The following is a 22,609-nucleotide window of genomic DNA, read 5'->3' as shown; positions in this document are numbered from 1 at the left end:
GCTGAGGCGCGGTGTCAGCCGCCCGCCTCAGTGCCGCAGCCCCGCCGCCCCAGCGCGCCCTTGGCACGGCTGCGTGTGGGCATCTCATCTCAGGCTGGGCTTTTTTTTGACAGCCCGTCCTCTGCGCGGCTCCGCGTAAAGGAGAAAAAGGGCTTCGAGTTAAACGGGAGCGCTTCGCGGTGAAGATGCCTTAGCACAGCGCGTAGAGCTGACAGACGTGGCGGTCCCACAGAGAGAGCCGAAGGAGGGACGCTGCACCTGGAGCAAGCTCCCAGACGGCCGCAGACCCCATTTTACCTGCACCTCCCTTGCTGGCAGCTCAGCTCTCCTACGTGGCTGATGGCAAGGCCACGAAGCCGTGAGGTCTTGCAGGCCTGTCCCACTGCCAGGAATGGCTGCCCTCAGTTGCGCTTGGAATGCGTGAGGCTCTTTGTGATTTGCGTTCTTGCACTCAGCACAGCTGAGAAAAGCAAGAAAACAACCTTCCTGGTTCATCTTTGTTTGTGCAACACTAGATTTATCTGCAGAGGGTCTCCTTCAAAAAGTCATGGTATAATAACAGCATCACTTTCCAGAACAACAATCCTTTATTAATCCAATAAAGGCAAGAGGGTGCTTCACTTTGGCAGAGAACTGCATCAACATGACAGCACTCAAAACCAGTTGAGTGAAATACTTCATTCCAGCAAGGAATCTATTATTTGGCTACAGTCCCATGGAGAATTTCAAGCAATTGATACGTCATTACCATGACATGACAATGGCCAAGAAGTGATGGTAATATTCTTGATTTGGGGAAGGCATTTAGGAGATGTTAATAGTCCAAGCTCTCTGTCTTGCATCTAATCCATAGCCACCACTCGCTGAAGCTGGGTAGCCATGAGGGTAACTTCACCCCAATTAAACAAGTTTCAATAATGTTGGATAAAGGAGAGAATAAAATTATTGATACCTTGAGAAGATAGATATTCATCTATCTGGTCCTTCTGAACACAGACAGCAAAGAGAAAGGTCTCCTTGACTTTCTGCATGGTGAATCTACCTGAAAAAGCAGTGTGGATAAATAAGCTTCTCAGAAGCAAATGTATAAACTAAAAGTTATTGTGTAATAGCCCTAAGGCTTAAATGAATGCTTCCTGAAGCTATTCTATCAGAAACACATAATTTAGTCATTGAACCTCTATGAATTATAATTAAAAGAAAGGATTGAGTTCGTAGAAAAGAAGCCGAAATCTGTTCTTGAAATAATCAAGCTGTGAAAACGATTGGAAAACATTTAGAGTCCTTTCACATAGTTTAATTAAGATTCATTTTTCAACAGGAGTGAGATATTGAAAAGAAAAATCAATGACTTTATCATACGTATTTTGGGTATAAAAAGAAAAAAAAACACGTTGGAAATACATCTGCTTTATTGTGTTTGCATACATAAACATATTTAATATGCAATTGAGTGTATATTTGTCAGCAAACAATAGCACTAGGTAAAGTATTTGCACAAATATGCTATTGGTATTAATGGCTATTTACACTTGCCTTGCCTTTCAGCAGGTTCAGCTGCAGAAATAACAGCAGGTCCAACAGCTATCGCTGCTGTACATTTGCTTGTACTCCTCATACTTAGTGTGTTAAATTTTCTCCATAGGCAGGTGAGCTGATGGGAACTCAATTATAAACACGTCCAGGAGTTATAATTACTTGCAGACAAAACAGAGGATCACATTCCTCAATACCTTGCTTCCTATACAATGATATATACTCACAATGTATCATTCAGTCAAAACATACAATTTTCATCCTGTTCTTACTGTGCAGATGTACTCTTCTGACATTACAGACTCAGATTGTCCCTCTGGCACACGAAGCACAGAACAACATGTTGGGCACAGTAACTGGAGAGAGAAGAGACCGAAATGTAAGTCCCCAGGCTGCTTGCAAACTCAAGATGCTTCTGTTAAATTTGCATAATGTCTCTGGGTAGGCACTGTCCTTTCTGACACACCAGAGCTGCAGTTGCACAGCATGATCAGTCTGTCTGCAGCATTCAGATTTTTAATGTTTGTTAGCCCATATACATAATTCTCATAAGATAAACTCATAACTAGATTCACTGTGTGCATTGAGGGTTACCAATCCTTTCCTTAGGATCACCAGAAGATATCGATCTTGTTTATTTTCACAAATGGAAGCAATGCCTCCCTGCTTCCCCTTTCTGCTTTCAGATCAGGGTGAAGTACAGAAGCAGGTGAGACCCTGGACTCCCCTTCTTGGCTATTAATGGAGTCAGTATAATTGGGGTCTGCTGAGGACAGAAAGGAATTCCTATGAAAAAAGATCTCTGGAAGGCAGGCTGTTTCTCTGAAGGGCTGCCAGCTCATACAGCTAGCAGCAGGAAAGACAAGTCAATGGTATGTGACCAGGCAAGTCTAAGAGCTGATGTAGAGAGGAATAGAGATCCTATTAGAAAGCTTTGCACAGCACACAGTGTGCAGCTAGTGTGGCATCAGGCCTGTGCTCATTTGTACACTGCATAGAAGCAAGCATCTAACAGTGTTTTGCCCAGGGCTACTTTCCTTAATAGTCTCCCAAGAGAGACTTACTAAACACACAAAAAAAGAAGTCCAGATTTGTTACGACTACTGATTCTACTCTCTGTTCCCCCTTATTCAGAGATTCAAAGAACTAAGAAGGTCAAAAAGGCAGCATTTCCTTCACAGAAACCACATTGACTGGACTCTCCATAGCAATACCACAGTGCTTCAGGGCTTGGTTGCTACAGAACTAAATCTCACATTCCCTTCATATAGTTGGTATTAAAACAACCCGTAGCTAGGATCTGTAAGACCCACCAAAACTAGAGCACTGTGGGGTGTCATAAGTTGCACTGGTTTTATTCCAGGGGATTTATTTATTTGTTGGTTTTTAATGAAGGCTGTCCTGTGCTTCCCAATTGAAGAATGGAACTTCTTGAAGCTATTTCACTCTGTTGCTGTTTGGGCTGAGCATTGCAGTGACAACGATCTGTTTTACACTCAAATTTGAGAAGTTTGGTAAGCCTTTAAGCTTTGATGATTTATGTCATCCAAACTTGGTCTTCTTCCTTGATGTTTCCTGTACAGGCACACAGCTCTGATTTGTAGCAGGAGCCACAGTTTAGAATGGCTTCACTGAGATCCAGGAATGTCCTGTAGGGTCTTCCTTTCACTGGCATTGCAAGAACCTGTCAATGAAACAGCTCTTGCATATTCAGGCAAAGGTAATCCAAATTCCTCATCTCTTTTTCCTTCATGGTAAGATGGAGCTCTGCATTTCATTTCCTCTCACCAAAAGGCCACATGAGCATCGTGGTGACAAGAAGTCGCCATGCTTTATTGTAGAGGGAGATAAATTAGAATAATCCTTATAATGTTTTGGCAAGAAGAGGTTGTTCAGTTTTATTTTTGTTAATCAGAATCAGCCCAACCTGCACAAGAATTCACATTAACAGCCACACAAAACCGTTTTGCAGAGCACCACAGTGATCCAGATCTATCAATACAGCAATAAGTTTCAGTTCTCATTTAACTCTTGATTATCAGAACAATCAAAAACATAGAAATAGACTCAAAACTGCCCATATGGTAGCAACAACACATTGACAGGCAAAGAACAAACAGGAATGTCTTGCAGAGAGCTGAATTAGTCTAAAACAGCCAATAACCAGGCAACAGCCAGCGGTGGGGTTAGATGCTTTGTGTCTAGCTAACAAACAGCTATTTTCAACAAGTAGTAGAAAGGCTTGAAGATGTGGATACAAGAAGTTAGGGGTTCCAGGAAGTCCTGCAGAGACCTATGGCAGCAAGTATGCTTTTTAAGCACTCAGCTGGCAGAGCATTAAGCTGCTGAGGGTATTACAAGACAGATTGACTATGTGCTATTTATCACCATTTTATTATTAACTGTCATTGGATAGACAGTACACAGGCTTATTTTTACATGACTGGAGGCTCTTAAGCCCACACAGTGCTTACCCTACTTAGAACGGATGCGAGAATGCACCAGATGGCTGATTCATTTGTTGCAGAAGATGCCGTGTGAATGAGGTGGCCCACGAAAGAAACAGTGTTACAAGTGTAAGGTAGGCTCATTGCTACTCAGGAGGATTGGATTTGTCATTGCCTCGTGGGGCAGGAGAAAAATCATGAAACTAAGTATTCTACACTGTTTTATTCCCTCCGTTTCTGGGCACTTGGCTTGCAAAAGTCACTCCAATTTGTAGCGGTGAGGAGTTGCAGCTGAAGTGCAAGTGAGAAATACGGCTTCATGTGTTGAAAAAGCAAAGCACTCTGGGAAGGTGAGGACTGGCAATTTCACCTGTCCTGCTCAGCCTCTGCCTCAGCTTTGCACTGTACTGGGAGTACTTCCACCCTCTTGTTCCTGCAGGGTACTGTGGAGATACTCTGTGAAGCAGTCACTCATGAGCACCACAGCAGAGTCCATCAGGGTCTGCTTCTGCCTTGAAAGCAGAATTTGTAAGTAAATCAGGCCTGGGGCTACACGATGAATAAAGATGCCAAAACAGTATTGAAGAACTGCTCATTAATTGAGCACTGCCTATACCATGCCTTGTGGGAATTCCTGCAGTGTAAGTGTGTAATAGTAGTGCATACAAATTAGAGAGGCAAGTGCAAGTTGCATAAACAAATTTAGCTCTGACATTTCTTAAAAGAGTTTAACTTAACCACTGTAGTGATCTTTTAATATATTTGTGTTCAGATACTGTTTTTATACCCATGAATGTGTTCGGTCTTGTTGCAATTTTTTTTTTTTAAGCTGGTATAGACAATTGTTTACAGCCTCCTGATTTTTGTCAAATAGATATTTTATAGCTACTCTCTATAGATGCTTTCTAGAATCTGAAGCAAACACGTACAATCTGAGTAGAAAAGACCTTGAAGAGGATATTACCAAGACATTCCTTATATTCTCAGCATTTCCATTTAGATTTTGTTTTCATAAGAATCTTAATATCTGAAGTTGCTTCTTAATCTTCTGAGGATATGACTGTCATCATACAAATACAATTACATTCATGTATCAACACCACAAATATGTATTGGAAATTCATATCTGTTGTGTTCCGGTGAATACGATGAAAGATTCGTATGCTCTCTTCAGGGAAATCTCTCAGACAAGAATCACGATCAGTAGCGAAAAATCTTTGCAACAAGAAAGGTAAGAACAGTTTTACAGAAAAATTCAAGTGAGCTACACTTGCCAGAGAGAAGCAGTTACACTGTAAAGATTTTTAAGGCCATGGCAAATTGAAAGACTTTTAAAAGTCACAGTGGTTCTTTTCTATAAATGCAAAGTTAACAGAAAGTCTGGGTCATCCCTTCCTTTCACACACACACACAAAAAGCCCACCACAACAGTGCATCTTTTTAGAGTACGCTATACAAAGAACAAAGGGCTGTCCTATGCAGCCTGAAGTTCAAAGGCACAACAGGGTATAGTACAGTGAGAGGACACGTAACAGACAGATTTTTATGCCATACCTCACGCATTTTCAGTAAAATACTGTTCTGAACATAGGCAGTGGTGTATGTTCCATTCTGTCTGAGTTCTCACCCTGCAGTATGGGGAAAAGTATTTCCTAGATTATAATAACTGGGAAATAGTACTCAGAAATAAAATTAAGCAACAAACAAACATCAAAAGCAACAACTACAACAACAAACGGAAGCCAGGAACAAAGGAATAATGCAGCTCCCAGCCACATGAAAGCTCTTGCACAGTTCTGCAAAGAGGAAGGAAAGCAAAATGCAAAATTCATTACCAGAGGCTCACTGTTCCACAACTCAGGGCAGTTTGTAATGATATCACTGATGAAAGGAGAAAAGGGGAAATAGTGGCACAACTGGTTGTGTTTGGTAATGAAGAAGAGTAATGTTTCAAACTGGAAAACACAATTCAGGATGGAAATACACAGCAACTCCAACTCATATCCTCAAAGATTGTCACAAAGTTTCAGTTATTTTTTGTTTGTTCTTTTTTCTTACGACCTATTTAGCCAATCTGTATATTCAACTTTCATTTTCTCCTAAACTGAGAAGTCTGGAACTGAACTGCTGAAGCCTCAGAAGTTACAGGTGATACCTTACCAAGTGCAGACCGTGAAAATTGAAGTGCTTGCTGTCCAGCACCTAATAATTTAAAGTACTCTTTGTAGGCCATTCTAGTTGAGGCTTGATATTTTTTTTTTGTCTCAGCTGGCTATTTGTCAGTGTATCAGTAGGTGGCAGTCATAGACGATCCTGCACAATTTCTGCCTCATAAAAGAAATTTAGGAAGGAAAAAAAGCCTATTTTAGGGTAAAGTTGCTCCTTTTGTGCTTTCACAAATGTAGGTGGTGAAAATCTACTTCATGCCTCATATATACATCTTCCTGTAACAGACAGAAAAGTTCTTCCCATAACAGTTCTGGTATTTTTTGATGTACTTAATTTAATCATGTCATAATCCTGAATTAAATTAGATGCAAATATGTAATGTATATTTCAAATACCACTTTCCCCAAAGATTAAATATGCAGATGCCTTTAACATTTCATACAGCACTCTGGTAATTTTGCCTGCTGTTTTTCCACACTTTATAGTACTATTTAAGACAGTGTAATGTCTTAAACTCATTATTGCTTTTCAATACAAGAAACCTTTATTTCTAAGGAATCACCCCCTCCCCCACATCTCCTTTAGTCTCTTTGAAGAAAGAAATCCAGCAACCCCAAAGATTAGCTATAACCCTGGCATTTTCTAGGACAAGATGGATACAGATTTTTATCTTCTTTCAACAAGAATACAGGAAAGCTGATATTTCAGGCCTTTCCAAAGTCCACTTTTTGTTAATCCTTTCACAAAAGAAATTCAGCTCAATAAACAATTGCTGCATTAATGTTCCTGACTGTTCTTTCCTTCTGCTACAGCTAATGGTATCGTTGTAAGTCTCTGCAACAAAATGTTGCTGTCTCATTAAACCCTGACAGGTTCTTTGTTACCATGCCTCTCAGAGCCTCCTGGTAACGGTTCCTGCATTTACCTTTGCGTCACTAACAGCAAAGTTCATATTTATTTTAATCTGTAGCGCAACATAGAATAACTTAACTTAAATTTACCTCTGTTTATTCATCTACTTTCTCCGTAGCTTCATGGAGACAAGCTTAAAAATCCTACCTGCTATCAGTAGCCCAGCAGCTTGCTGCTAATTTAATGCACGATAAAGAAAACAAAGATGAGGAAATTGATATATAGTAGAGTAGGTATAACAGTCAGAAAGACCAACATGATGGAAAGGTGATACAAGACACGTAACAACTGAGGGCTAACAATAGAAAGGTGTTAAAAGGAAGGAGAAAAGGACTGCTCACCCATCTCCAGGGAACCTGGGCCCACAGAAAAAAAAAAAAAAACTCCACAAGACCAAGAATTCCAATTAGAGCTCAGTCAGCTCTTAAATGAGGTCTAAGAGATGTGCAGCTGAGCTCCACCCCTTCTGGTCACACAGCTCAATTGCCTTCACCTGTGCTCCCAGGGCTGACCGGTCCTTTCCCCAGGTGCTCGATCAGTGGTTCAGGCTGTGACTCAGCAGTTACCATACAGTAGGAAATAATTTCAATATCAAAATGATTACATTTTAAATTCAACATAAAACAAGGAGATTGATCTAAGGAATGGAGACCAGCCAGCCCTACAGGTAATATTGATACACTATAGTTTACTACTAATCTACCAATGGGAAGTCTTCTTTCATCACAGCACAGACACAAGGAAGAAAGAATATGAAGAAATCTTACTAACAATGTTGAAATTTCTTCAATCCAATTCTGTTCCAAGTTTCTCATTACATGAGACGACAGCTGCAACTTGCACTGTTAACAGTGAACATGCGTTATTCTCTGGGCCTGAAATACACAGTAATATGTCTACTGGCATATGAAATAAAGCTCTGATAGCTGAGTGCAACACTAGAAGGGTAAATGGCCTGGTCTTGTTCTCACTGAAGGTAGTGGGAACCAAATCAGATAGTTTGATGCAAATAAAAACTCGTTGCTTCTTGCCTTTAGAAAACCTTTCTGTTGGACAAAGCCGTATTCTGGAGGACTGTTTTTTATTGTTTTTTGAAAACATGTTGTACTTAATGAAGCGATGTGCACCTATTTTTAGAAAAATCTTCAAGAAATTTTAGGTATTTGTTTGTAGAATTTGAGGTAGATTGTTTGAGCATATTTGAAACACAAATATCAATAGCAGATTAGCTAAATCAAATGTCAAAGCAGCAAAAAATGCAATAACGACAAGGACATTTTATGGATTGCAGGAATAAGAAGAAAAGACATTCTTTAAAATGTTGATTTTTGGACCAAGTTGGCACAAAAAAACAAAAAAACAACAGATGATGTCCTTTTCATTCGCGGGACAGTATTTTGATCCTAATTGATCCAAAGATGTAAAAATTATTTTGAACTTCTCATCCTCCAGGTTTCTTTTTTACCCGTTTTCCTCCCAGCAGTTTAGCAGTAGTATATGTTTATTCAAGGAACTAGCAGATAAGGTGCAGTGATATTGGAGAAGGCTGTCCTGTCCTCCAAGGAAGTGTTATGCTTACACAGTTTAACTTCTTCAGGTACATTATAGATATCTGCTATAATAAATACACAATTTACAGTACTCAGTGTGTTTCCTTCCTTAACATGAGAAGCATGAAGCCACCTTAAGAGAGAATTTTTATCTCAAGAACTGATGAAAGAAACCACAAACATAGGAAGCTAGCTATTAAGCTTATAAGAGATTCAGTATGTTCACAACCACTCAAGAAAAGCTTTCTTTCTTTTCTTTTTGCAGAAAAATCCTATGTACAAACCAATCAATCACCTTTTCTGGGTAACACTGAATTTTTGCAAATACAGCTCTTGAAATGAGTGATGTTCAAAGCTATCACAAAATGTTTCAATCTCAAGACTTCAGATGTTAATTGGAAAAGGAAAGCAAGCTATTTGCACTACTGTAATAAGCTGCAGCAATTTTGTTATGTTAGACGGGAGTGTTAATGATGAGACACAAATGCAAGTTTTTACAAAGCCTCTGAGAATTAAGCAGTATGTCCTATATTCCTCTTCCTTGCTGTTCCAGTGAAAACCATACAAGTGGAAGAACAAATGAAAATGTTGTCATGGTGATCAGAGCAGTTACCGAGCCATTTACTGTGTAGGAAGGATTCCCTAAAGAACCTTATTAAGCATTTTGTTGCTCCTTTTTAACAAATGTTTTCAGAAAGCCATTTTTATTTCACTGCTGAAGTAAGCCAAAGCCTGTTTCTCTGCCCTCCAAAATAAAGCTGAGCATGACAAGCATCAATAAATATTGTTAAAAGTTTGGAATGGGAGCCAAGACAGAGCCTAAATAAAAAGACTTACTCGAGATGTTTGATTGTTTTTCAGAATAGTGACTGTGAAACAGCTCTGTGCTAACTAGATTATTGATGAGCTCAGTTGGCAAATGAATAAACAAACCTTTAAATGAAAGGCATCATGAAACTCTATTGGTTACAAGGAATATGATTTTTTATGATAATACTACTATAATATGGTAAAATGTTATTTTTCAAGAATATTTCACGAATAAATATGTAGGTTTGGTGTTTGATCTGGTGAAGGAGCTAGCCTGCAGCAGAACCCCAGTCCAAACCCATCTGTGTGCACTCTGGTAGATGAATGCGGGTGGCTGCATCATATTATTTATTCAAGTTATTGGCAAAGAAAGCTAAACCTGACCAATGAAGACAATGTTGTATTTTTCCTGCACAAAACAGTAAAACAGACATAATGCTAAAAATACATTAAGAGGCAAGAACGTGCTCTTTGGGCTAAATGCAAACTTCATTCATCAAACCACCAAATTTTTAGCATCTAAACTGAACACGTAAGTATATCACAAGACTTGGCACCTCAGCTTGAAGGTACTTAAGGCACAGAAGGAATCCAAGTTTCTGTTCCATTATGGACGGCTGTTTGAAGCACTGACTTACTGAGTAATAGAATTTCCTAACAAAATTGTTTTCTGCCTCACTTGTGGTGCTGACTTCATATGCACTCTTATGGAGGGAAATTTCCACTGTACACGTAGAAGTGAGGTACCTCTCCTAATATATCAGGATAGAGAGCTTTCACTTCATTTCGAAGTAAGGAAATCAAAGAGAAAAAAAAAAAAACAACACAAAAAAACCAGTTGTTTCCATCAGGTGCCTCAATCGAGCTTAATTCATATTCCTCCATACCTCATTCTTTTTCTTGAGTTGCACTTTAGACAAAGCCGTAAGAAAAAACCTCTCAGAACCTCAGCAAATAACTTGCTGGTAACTTTTCTCACAATGCCTAAAGTCTGTGGCTTCAAAACATACAAGCATAGTGCCTGTTGATGGCATGGTGGTCTTGATGAGTATTCCGAAATAACCTTATTTTACTATTGCTCTCCATACCCATAAATGGTGAAAGCATGTAGAGAGCTGCTTAGAAAATGTAATCCATCTTCCAGTACCAATCAGGGCAGAATTTACACCCTTCCCTGAGCCCCATAGGAAGACATGATACATTACAGATCAGTTCACGTTCTAAAATACTTTATATCATCATCATTCAAAATAAGATGCAAGCAGCCATGTTTCCCCACAGTTTTATTGATGCAGTCGTAGTATATAACTATACTTCTTCATTTTACCTGTAGTTACAGTACTTCCTAACTCAGATTGTTTCTGTAGTCAAGTTTACTACAGCCTTCACAAAACATACTTATTATAAAACATCACTTATTGTTTAAGACTGACCATTCCAAACATCGTAGATCACTGGCATTTTTTCCTTAATAGTGCCTCTTGTGGAAAGGTCACACTACTCCTTTTAGATAAAAATTTGTAAAGGCAAATGAATTAAATTCATCTTCTGAAGAAAATAAGAATGTTAAAAATAGCTTCAGAGTCGGTATGACTCATTTAGGTCTCAGAAAAATCTATGACTGGCAAAGATATCTACAACTCGATACTGTACTAGATACTTCCATTAAGAACCACGGAGTCTTTATGAAAACTGAAATGAAATTTATGCACTGGTCTGAAAAATAAGGATTACCTTGATTTTTTTTTAGGATTTTTATTTTTATTTTATTTATTTATTAACAGGAAATGCACTACCTTCTAAAAACACTGTCATTCTAGGTTAAATATTGGTATCTGAGGAAAATATGCTAAATCCAAAAACATGCATCACTGATACCAAATTTTAACATACAATATTTTTAGTTGAAAACCGACTCAAAGGATAGTGCAAAAGAGTTTCTTCTCCCTGAAGGGATTTTCAGATGCAGGCACTGGAATAATAAGGGGATCTTCTCCAATATGAGCATCACAGTATGCCAGTAAGTCTGCTGCAGCCTTGGATACCTACCAGAAGAGAAAAGAAGAACCTCTGTAACACTTAAATCCAAACCAATTGGCAACGCGTAAATATTCTTCACGTAACATGCAGAATTGGAAACTGTCTTCAAACAGTAAACTGCTTTACTCTTCATGTTACTGGATACCATAGCTCTGAATTTGCTCTTATTATACCTAATAAGCCTTATATACACTTTACCTAGTTCAGTGACAGGGCATGGTATTGACTTATATGATTAATATTCAGCTTTTCATCTCCATCAGTAGCGAGGTCAGGAGAATATACGCACTGAAATATCCATCTGCTGATTGGTAAGCAAAAGGGATCCTTCATGACAAATGTCTTTGAAGACACATGCCTTCCGAGGCCTTCTGCCTCAGTTCTTATTCCCAGGCATCAAAACAGCAAGTTGGAAAGTTTTCTACACACTCTCTCTATCTTTTCCACATCTGGAAGTGGAAAAAAAGATCTTGAGGCACGTGAGCATGGAAATGGAACTAAGAAATGAAATAATAAATCAGGAGTAAAAATAGTAATTTGTCATAGTTCTCATTTAAGCTAAATGAGATTAATCAGACTATTATCTTCTGTTTAGTATTATAAGTAATGTTTCACTCATCGCATTAAATTTGATCGTCACCTAAATATTTTTAAGCTTCTAAAATAAAAAAATTGTAAGGTCTCCAAATTCTAAAATCTGGCTTACCCTTACTATAAATAAACTATACATTCCCTATAGGAATGTAACAGTGTTTTGATACTCAAGATGTTTTGCAAAAAATGAAACATAAAATTATTTCAGGTTTAGCTAAAATCTTCAAACTTTTGCAACTTTGTGACTTGAAAATACTGTCGTTCAATTGTTTGTTTTTCTTTTCCCGCCTCAAGAACTTAGGACAGGCATACAAACATGGATTGCTTTTGTTCTGTTCAGTTCACAAGATATTTACAATTATCTGCATTTCTTCGCTTTGTTGAATTACTGCATTTTCAGTATTACAATAAAGAGAATGAGACAGTTTACAAAGTCTTTCCCCTGATCACCACGACAGATTTTCCTCAGTCAAACATTGAAGTCAGCATCTTTGCACAAATATAGCAAAGAGGAAAAATAAATCTGATTTCTGATATGTTTATGACAGGTGTGTCACCACTGTTGGCTTTAGCTTCCCCACACTGCTTGCTTTGGCAAAAGTCCATCCTGTGGTAGGCTTTAGATTAGCTCTACAAAGTCAATGGATGTCAATGATTCACACAACAATTAAATTAACTGCCGGAAAATAAGAAGTGACTTTCTATCTTTAAAATATCCACTAAATATGCCTTTGCAGAATGCTGAAACACAGATTTTCTGTGGTTGGCTTCCCAGTGTAGGCTATCTATCACCCAGCTGAAGAAGCAGGTGTGTTCAGGTTACTTAAAATTCGTTTGCTATGAATTAGTCTGCAAGACAAAAAACTGGGCAGAGGTAGGGCTATAATGGCCAAAAGTGTGGGAATGCTATATTCACAATTTTAAATTTACATGTGAATTTTTAAACAGCAGATTTTCCAAAGAGAAGCACAATGTAGACTGGTTATGAAATTCATATCGAGCCCCAAAAGATCAAAAGACAGCAAAGATGTTTTTCTGTGCTAATGACTTACGCTGACCTCAAGAAAATATAAATGAGCAGAAAATTCATTCACTGAAGAAATTTAACAAGTTTCCAGTAACTATAGGAGGAATCACAGGAGGAACCACAGCATCTTGGAGAAGTATTTTCAGGTAATGACAATCACCAGTATACTTATTTCCACTTTTCTATTTCTTTCAAGCTCAGCTGCATTTATCAAATTAAGGCAGTTTTACACTTTTGTTGATTTATTTGGTCCGAACTGTCTTTCATACGAACAGAGCAAGTGAAACTTTGAGCCATAGGTGCCTACAAAAAGGTTCAATAGTATTTACAGTTCTATATCATAAAAAAATTTACTACCATAAAATCTAATGGAGATCTACTCTAGTTCTCTGGGTCCTGCATAATGGATTTATTAAAGATGCTCAGCATACTCGTCTTCAACAACTAAGGTACTGAATAAGTTTATTAGGAAATATTTTATTCATGAAACCAACAACTTCTTAAGCAGATTGATATAAGATGACCAACTTTCCCATAATTGTCATGATTGTTCCACATATGGATAAGCTGCACCAGCCCAAGTATGTTGCTTTTTTTTTTTTTTGAAGGTATAAATCCAGGGATATAATTTTCTAATTGTTTCTCTAGATATTACTGTGCTTAGACAGCATACAGCAACGAAGAGGATGGTACTGAGGAACACTATCACGTTTCTGTACGTTATCACAAGCTCAGCCTCCTAGCCTGTACTAAGCTGTATATTTTCATCCTTTAAGCAAGAAAAGGTGTGAGGAGGAGAAATCCTCCCACGGGGATTACACGGGTTATGAAACTGAATTATAGCAATTTCTTCACTGAAGAACTGAAATAGCTCATGCTTGTGCAGTGGAAAAATGACCACTTAGTATGGAGAGTTAAATTAGATGATCACTGCAGCAGCAGTGAACACATTGCCAACATTGCTCACAGCCACAGGAACCAAATTCAGAGCGGTGGCCAAAAAAATAAAGCGAAATACGATTTTGCCTCCAGTACATTTCCTGCTCAGTGTGATTATTCAGACCAACGGTGGCAGAAGACCTCTGCATTACGCATTATATTAAAGCTACAGCATAGATAGATAGCATTTTTAGCATGTGTCAGCATGCAGAGGTAACCTACTGGCCAACACTATGGTTTGTTACCGCACAAAATAATGTGCTACTCACCCTATTTCTGTCACAGAGGAAGTTAAATGAAGGCAAGGTCAGTCTATCATAGCTTCTATTCACCTTTAGGGGAATACTGCTAGGCAGTTTCTGGTCAGCTTTTAGCAAGACTTAAAGTAAAAGCATCTAATTTGAACATTCAAACAAAACTAGCACACATTTATCATTTCACCTCACCTGTGCAATATAGTTTGCTCTGCAGATGCAAAGTAATTTTTACATACTGCAGAAGTGGCTAAAAAAAAAATTAGACTCCAGTTTGATTGATGATTTCTAACAGAAAGTCAGCATTTCATTTTTTAAAAAACATTTAAAAATGTATATGTGGAGGGGATGGAATACCTCAGTATCACATCGATCTCACATTATAAAAGTATATGTATTCTGTTTAATGATAAATATGTCTGATTGTCAAATTACCAAAAGAAAAAGCCAAACAAGACGAAAACACTCAACTCTGATGCTTCTGATGCTTTGAAGAATCAGTCTTAGGAGGATTGTGGAATTTTACCATTACGTTTTAGAATAACAGAGGTGATAAAAACAGCCAAAGCTAGAACATAATCCTGTTAGCTGCACTAATAATTACAAGCTTCAATGACAGGGCAAAATGCTGCAATTTCGATGTCATCTGTCTTGTCATGGGTTGTGACTAATTACCATCTTTGCTTAGACACCCACTCTGCTTATCCTTTACATCTAAAACAAAGAGATTCACACACATATATTGCCAATCCCACCACATTAATCTCCCAACACTATTCAGAATCTGTTAGGAATATTTTCTATCTTCTTAAAAAAAAAAAGTAAGTGTAGTAATAGCTGATACACTATGGTGCTTAATGTCAGACCACTCCTCCTTGCTTTTCTGCTTATGAAGGGAAGATTAAATAGCGCTTTATACTTGGGACAACCATGATGAAGCACCAATATTATCTTTGCTTTCTCAACTTTACAGCGTTGGTAGATGCATTACTCTACAAGTCACGAGGCCATTGTTCATCTGATTTCATTTCATGTTTTCTAGCTCTGAATCTGCACCTCCTGCTTTCTATTTGCTTTGTTATAATCCCAGCCATTCCTTCTGCAGAGAAGACAGGTTTGATTTACAATCCATCGGGGATTTTTAAGGTTTACAAAAACCCACCACAGTAATACACCTTACAGTAACCAATTCACATGCCAATAACTTCATCCTCCCTTTTATAGCTGCCCTGTTCCTTTCACACTTCAACATTGAGTTGTTTTTGTGGAACCCCAAAACATTGCATTGCTTGCTGCTCTGAATGGTTATAGGACTTGATTATAAAGTCATTAAAAAACAAAACAAAACAAAACTGAATACAGTAGGGAATGGGTAACTATAAATGTATTTTAACTACAAAACTTTTATTGAGCAGACCCAATTGTTGCAACTGCTGTCCACAGAAAACAAAGTGCCTCTGTTGTAGAAAAATGAGCTGGAACATTTGATTTCCCTGATAACATAGGCACTTTGAAAAGTATCTTTTTAATGTTAACAATGTGGTCTTGTCTACTATGGGAATAACTACTTGGATAATAACTTGCAAAAGAGAGTCCGATTAAGTTATTTTGAAGGGACTGATCTTTTGTTAAATGCCCAGCAAATTTAAGTAGTTGCAAGAAGCCAGGAAAAATAACATTTCTCTAATTTTACAGCTATGATTTGAAAACTCAAATCTCCTACTGAAACCATTTGAAGCCTCTTGGCAAAATTTGCCAAGTACACACTTAATCATTTCAAAGATTAAAAGGAAAACAGATATTGAAATAAGAAAACCTACCTCTTTTCATAATCCCTCATCTACTTATTCAAAGGCATTCTAGAAATCAAGACATCAGCCTTTTGTGGATCATATTTAGTTTGTATTAGTATAATATAAGCATTAGTTATATTTTAGCTATACATTATGTTATCGTATATTTTGGAATACTGAAACATGTTAACTTTTCTGGTGTCTTTCTTGGTCCCAAGCTGAAAGGTAAAATAATTACACTTGTAAGCCAGATGATTGTTAGGTCTTGCTAGTGCCTGTGTTCTTTTTAATTAAACTAACTGCAAAAAGTAACCTATGTAATTCTTAAGTATGTAATTAAGAATGTCATTATACATCTAACAAATGAAGCTCTCTGCAAAACTGAGTTAATGATTTCATACTTGAAAGTTATAGTTTGATTATATAAAAGCAAGTTTTAAATAATCTACTAAGGATCAACAATTCAAATTACAAGAAGCTAGCCCACATTTTTCCAGCCCTTCCCTCTTCCACTCATTAACTTTCCTCCTTGTCAGTTCTGTTGCTCGCACAGCTGCAACATGACCTGAATCAGGGACTGATTCAACTGAAAACTAACCTGCACAGTTGTGCTGAAAAGGCAGACCTATACTGAAGGAAACAGAAATACCCATCTCTATGAGTGCACATCTATTTGTACTGAATTAGTCAAGATACTATACAAAATAGAAATTATAGCTATGCAAATTCAGCTCTGACAAGACAACACTAATAGCCGAAACAACTGAAATTTATTTGTGACTGATTATTTGTGTCAGTTGCACTAATATTTCTGACTCATAAATACTGTCTTTCTAATTAGTGAGTTTATGGCCTGATATTGTCTTATTTCTCAGCAAGAATTTTGATTTCAGGTGATCAGGTCTTTTTGGAATGTTATAGGGAGGTTATACCACAAACGAATTCAAATGAAATGAACTCAAGGTATGAAAAATAAGCCTAAGTTTACCTTCATCCTATCCATGTATGCTTCCATTTTTAATTGCTCCACAGCTTTCCTAGCTTGAGATATATTGGTTGTACTGTTTGACGTTAATTCCTTCATTTTGTTTTCCCTGGAGGAGGCAAAGTTGAGACAGTTTAGAAGTATAGCTAGCAAATACACACCAATTAGCAAGAAAACAGTTATCAAAATCTAACCAACCCCACCCCACCATACTGACCATGCCAGGCTGTAGGCTATAAATACAAATCAGATATCATTTATACTTGTTCCCTTGTTCAATAGTACCTGATTGCATCACATATTTGCATCTTCAACTGCAAGCACTGTTTGAATTCTGCAAACAATACGAGATTACACTGCCAGTATTTCAGTGCAGAAATTGTTACCCTGGTTCAGAGTGCCAGCACAGAACAGCTGTTCACAAACTGACCTTTCAGTCATTATGCAGTTTGGCTCCACACCCTAATTACACCTACTAACATGAGAAAAAGATCAGAAAAATGCACAATAATAATGAATGCCACACTGACCTCACTGAACATTGGAAATGGGGGTATTTTAAGGTAGAGAAAGGGTCAATATTTTGTCTATGGAATTAAGTAATTTAGAAATGAAATCATTGAGATTGAGAAGAAATAACACAGCAGTTTCCAATTTTTTCTTGGAGATCTCCAATGAAATAAAAAGAAGAATAACATATTATGTAGCATACTGTACTGCATATGACCTGGTGAAGTCCAGGGTAAACAAAAAATTTGACTCCACTAATTATTCCTTGCTTTTTAGTGTTTCCTTTGGAGATGAACAGATTGAGACAACATCCCAAGCTGGGCTCACACAGGAATTTCATAGTTCAGAGGTACTCATTAAGAAATACATAAGCATCAAGGCTAATTATCACGCACAGGGCTGGCAAGTGTTTTTTTCCACATCACCTTACAGCCCTCATTCTACCACCAGCACTAAATTACTACAAAACTGTATCACACAAGCACATTCTGCTCACCACCTCATGGTTACTGATATATGCTTTTGATGCAGCTCTTTATTTCAATTTAAGAGTACTACTTCTCAGAGCCACTGTAATTTCATTAAATGAACTCGTTATTCAGAAGAGTAGTCTAATGGGCTGGTACAGAAAAAAGCTTGACCTTAAATGTACTTGGAGTTTTAAAAAGAATTGACCAAAAGAAAAGAGATTGTTTGTATAATTGTTAGCTGGTATTTTTTCATTGTCAGCCTGATCATTTACAAATCTGGGAAATTACTACCATTTGTCTGAACGAAAACAAGTAGGACACACAAGGGATTAATATGGGCAAGCATACACATCTGCTCTGCTGAAGGGACAGGAACCCCAGTTCTGTACCTCTTCCCATCCTCAGTCTCCCACTTCTCTGTTTCACATCAAGTTGCCATTTACTCCAGGCATTTCTAATATAATTTAACTCCCTATTTCTCTTAGGGAGCAGCTGCAAAGTGTGCTCAAGAAAGCATTCCTGTATGTGGATGTAACTGCAGCCCATGAGGGCAAGGCAGATGGTCCATATCTGGTTCAAGGAACAGGTATAGTAAGGAGTGATATCCATAGGGATTTCAATTAAGCATTTGATAGCTGTGCTTACCATTTTTAAGAGCTGTTAGTAGATTAATCTGAAGGAAGTAAAGTACTACTGAGAAAGCTTTGGGAATAGCGAGGCCACGTTTGGGAAATGAGAGACAAAGACAGTGGAAGACGTCTGTGTGCCAAAGACCCAGCAGCTCATAGCTATCATTAAGTAAGCTGGTTTTTTTCTGCCCTTGGGAGTACTCAAGCAGTAGCGTTTCAGAAGTCATCCTGGTCCACAGATACTTTGACAAAAGAATGTAATTACTGCCTGATCTACGCCCAAGCTCAAACAGCATGATCTGGTCAAAGAGACACCTAATTAAGGTAGGTCAGTATTTGAGTGGTTTTCTTGAATTGCTCCTTCCTAAGGGCATGAGAGTAAATCAACTCATTACCATGCAGTTCTCATTGCTGTTACTAGATCAAATAAGATGAATAACCACTCTGGAACCTTAGATTTCCAACCCATGTGCCCTGGGTAGTCTGCACAGTACTTGTATAAACTTGGGAAGAAGAAATGCTACCTTTAATTATATTATGTGCCAAAATAATGTATGCCAAAACAAAGAACACTTTCAGTGCATGCATATGCTATTCAGATGGAACACGGGTTTCTCCCTGAAATGCACGCTAACTAAAACTGTGTTAGAACACAGAAATGGTACTTTTTCTCTCAGCATTCGTCTACAATCAACCAACTCATACTCCTCACAGAGTACAGAATTAAATGCATGTGGAAAAATTGGCTTTGCATAAAAGGCAACGTACAGTACAAAAGAAACCCCACAGCCAATCCACCAGCCCATCTTCAAACAGAGTTCAGGTATGTTCTGACTTGCAGTGGGCAAGGAGAAAGGCTTTGAAGCAGCCAGAAGACTGCAAAGTTCTGAATTAAAGCTCATCTCTGGGCTTCCTCCTTGACCTAACCTCCTAGCTTTTAAGGTTTGACCCATTTATAAAGACGAGAACAAACACATTTATCTTTGTTTACAAAATGATACTCCCACAAATATGAATCACTTGTTATCATCTTCATGGCTGGACTAATAATGACCACAGAGATGAAAAATCAAAGCTAAGTACAGAGGCATGTCTCCATTTGCTGCAGCACAAGTTGAGAGGCAAACAAGAAATCTGATTTTCAATAATGCATTTCAGCTAAACTGAATTAAGAGACTGAAACTCCATGAACAGTACAGAGAATTCCAGATCTCCTTAGCTTTTCTGGTAAATTTAATCAACCTCTGAAAGTTACACACTAGAATGAGAATATGTGAAATGTTACTGGTTGCAATGAAGCTGAAGAGAACAGTGTTTCCAGTAATTCCACCTGGTTTTTAAGCACTTTTAAGTGAAAAAGGGATTCAGGGATGGTCACAATGTCACTGAAATGCTTTTAAAAATCCAAACCCCGTTTTTTCAAATGATGCCACAACCATAGTGCATTCTGATATAACAAATGGGGCAAAAATTAGAAGAAAATCTGTATTACTCTGGTAAACTATTTCAGAAAACAATCAGAGTAGAAGACTTCATAAATAAACTTCAAAAAGGAAAAAAATCTGGCCAAAGGTATTTCAGCCACTGTAGAAAATTTCCATTTATCCCTAGTAAGAGGTTTGTTTATGCCGTGAGGCACATACATGTACTGTGTTCCAAATCCTGCTCCCCTCCTGACCTTTACACACACTTAAATATTTAACCATTATATTTCTGGAAGCGCTTAGCATCCATTTAAGTATCTAGTCTGTTTTTCCATATAGACAGTTTGGGTTCTAGAATTTATAAGGCAGATTTCTCCTGTTTCACACTTCACAACCTAAATATATCTCTGGATTCCCTCATGCACAAATAGAGCACTAGCATATCAGCTATGAGACTATCACACATTAGTGATGTTGACTATGAGAGTAGTTCCCATTCTCAAGCCAAACTATGATGTCTTAGCAGATAAGGCTTTGGCTGAGAATCCTCAGATTCTATGATATCCTCTGATAACCTTATACTCGATATTCTTTAATGAAACGACTTTGTTGCTCTGGATAGAAAAGAAATTGTAATAAGCAGACTATCTGTTTACATATCCCTCCTGTGAACTCTCATTCCCCGGGGTCAGATGAGAACTCCTCCAGCCGTGCTCCCATGGGATCTCTGTCTCAGTGTTCAGCTCCAGCCCACGGCCTGACAGACAGCCCTGAGCACTCTCTGCAGCACTCCCTGCAGACACTCAGGTGTTCTCCAGGCCTGCACGTTCCTGGCATGGCACACCAACATTTGTATCCTACGTGGTGGCAGGGTGCCCACAAGGAATAACTTCTCCCCATCTTTTCAATTACTTATAAAAGCCTCAAACCAGAAAGTGCTCAGCTGTGCTCACCATATTCATTTCTGCTTGTTTTTCCAGCAGTCTCCTATTAAGTTAGATCGATACAAAGGTACACAGGCTCTGATAGTCACCGTAGTTACAGTAACTATGTTAGTGAACAGACTATGTGCAGTCTGCATATTACTGGTGTGTGCCAGTAGTCCTAGATCACACAGGAGCTCATCTATCCGGAATATGGTTACGTAGTGTGCTGAGTTCATCCATCCGTTCTTGATGGCTCTTTAAGGGGAATGCTGACACAAAAGAACAGGGGCAGCAGATACATGGCCTTTTCCAGACGAGCAGTTACTGTGGGCTGACACCATGCTGGTCAGCCATATCCTAACACTTCTTAGGCTGCGCAGTGACATTTTCTCATCCTGTTCAGCTGAGGGCTTTTTTTCTTTTTAGATTTTTTTGACCCCACGTAATCTTCATCCCTTTTTCTTTTTCCTTTTTCTTTTTTTTTTTTTTTTTTTTTTCCTTTGAATGCAGTTCAGTGATTTGTACCAAAGATTTTACTCTCCAGGGCTCATAAGATGTTTGTGAAGAACAACTTTTCTGCACTGTTTATAGAGTAGATTAGACTGTACCCTATTGCACTTCAAAGGCCAAACCATCTCCTGATAACCCAGGAAGTTACATCACTATTTGCAGGTAAAGGTTGACCTCATGTAGGTAAGAGGTGCAATGTGCATTTACTAAAGTCTCTAAATACTTACTAAAGAGAATGCAGAAAGAATCTGAAATACTGCATAATACAGAAGCAACACCCAGTTTCAAGCTCTACGGTACAGTTTTCTACAATGGGATGAAAGGCTGCACAGCAAGCTTATCTTCTTACACCTCAAAGTACAGCTGTAAAGTTAAAAGTGTATACTGCAGAACTAAATCTAACAAACCCCAACTCAAACTGTTGCATTTTCTTTTCTTTCAGCAATCAAAAATGGTGGACTCAAAATTACTGAATATTATGGCCCTTTCCAGATCTTCTAGGACTTCCACCTCAGCAGAATGCCTTCCCCATGCAATGGTAATCCAGGCACGGTCATACCTGGGAACAGCCCCTGAGTCAGACGTGATGGCAAACCAAACTCAAAATGTCAGAAAGAGCCCAAAAGTGTTTACCCACGTGCAAACGCACCGGGAATACAAACAGAACATTTACAGCCTCACAGCTGTTCCGTGCCAAGCTGACAGATACTGAAGAGGTTGAGGGGAAGTCCACCCCCTCCAAAGACACTTGGTAGCACCAACAGAAATGATTACCGGGAAGGTTGCTCTTAGCAAGAGAGAGACAACATAACTCTCGTCCTGTGAGTGCGGTGACTTCACCAGTAACTGCAGATCTGCTCAACTTCAGCGGCTCTGTTTCCACCTAACACGGCGCTGCACGACACGCAGCTGCCGAGCTCCTACACTGGTACGCTGCGTTCTGTACACGAGTACCAACTCGCTTCTCAGCACTCCTGCAGCCAAAGCAGCAGCCAACCTCGCAAGGACGACCCTCTGATGCTGTCCATAGACCACCAGTAGGGAAGCAGAAGGTCTGAAGCACAGAGCCCTCTCCCTCCCCCCC

At 38.5% G+C, this 22,609-nt stretch overlaps 1 protein-coding gene and 1 long non-coding RNA gene across 2 annotated transcripts; both read right to left on the bottom strand.

The window, feature by feature from the left end:
* Positions 1–4,636: 4,636 nt before the first annotated feature.
* LOC109366005 lies at positions 4,637–7,446 on the bottom strand. The gene is made up of 3 exons (XR_002111973.2): positions 7,406–7,446; positions 5,538–5,611; positions 4,637–5,198 (listed from the first exon to the last, which is right to left on the bottom strand). It is a non-coding gene; the product is annotated as an uncharacterized LOC109366005 (long non-coding RNA).
* A 3,244-nt stretch (positions 7,447–10,690) lies between these two features.
* GNG4 (G protein subunit gamma 4) lies at positions 10,691–22,600 on the bottom strand. The gene is made up of 3 exons (XM_003204016.4): positions 22,300–22,600; positions 17,060–17,165; positions 10,691–11,469 (listed from the first exon to the last, which is right to left on the bottom strand). Exons 2-3 carry the CDS (start codon positions 17,153–17,155, stop codon positions 11,341–11,343), a joined length of 225 nt encoding a protein of 74 aa, XP_003204064.1. The 5' UTR covers positions 17,156–17,165; positions 22,300–22,600; the 3' UTR covers positions 10,691–11,340.
* Positions 22,601–22,609: the final 9 nt, after the last annotated feature.

This window comes from Meleagris gallopavo, chromosome 2 (genome assembly GCF_000146605.3).
Source record: "Meleagris gallopavo isolate NT-WF06-2002-E0010 breed Aviagen turkey brand Nicholas breeding stock chromosome 2, Turkey_5.1, whole genome shotgun sequence".
Taxonomy (NCBI): Eukaryota; Metazoa; Chordata; class Aves; order Galliformes; family Phasianidae; genus Meleagris; species Meleagris gallopavo.
The sequence above is the reverse complement of the archived record's forward strand: the minus strand, read 5'-3'. Positions and strand labels throughout refer to the sequence as shown.

Bases quoted from the DNA above. Each gene is read 5' to 3' on its own strand.
- GNG4 (XM_003204016.4), bottom strand. From the start codon at position 17,155: ATGAAGGAATTAACGTCAAACAGTACAACCAATATATCTCAAGCTAGG. The intron at 11,470-17,059 runs GTAAACTTAGGC...CTCTTCTGGTAG, and splicing joins CATACATGGATAGGATGAAG to GTATCCAAGGCTGCAGCAGA.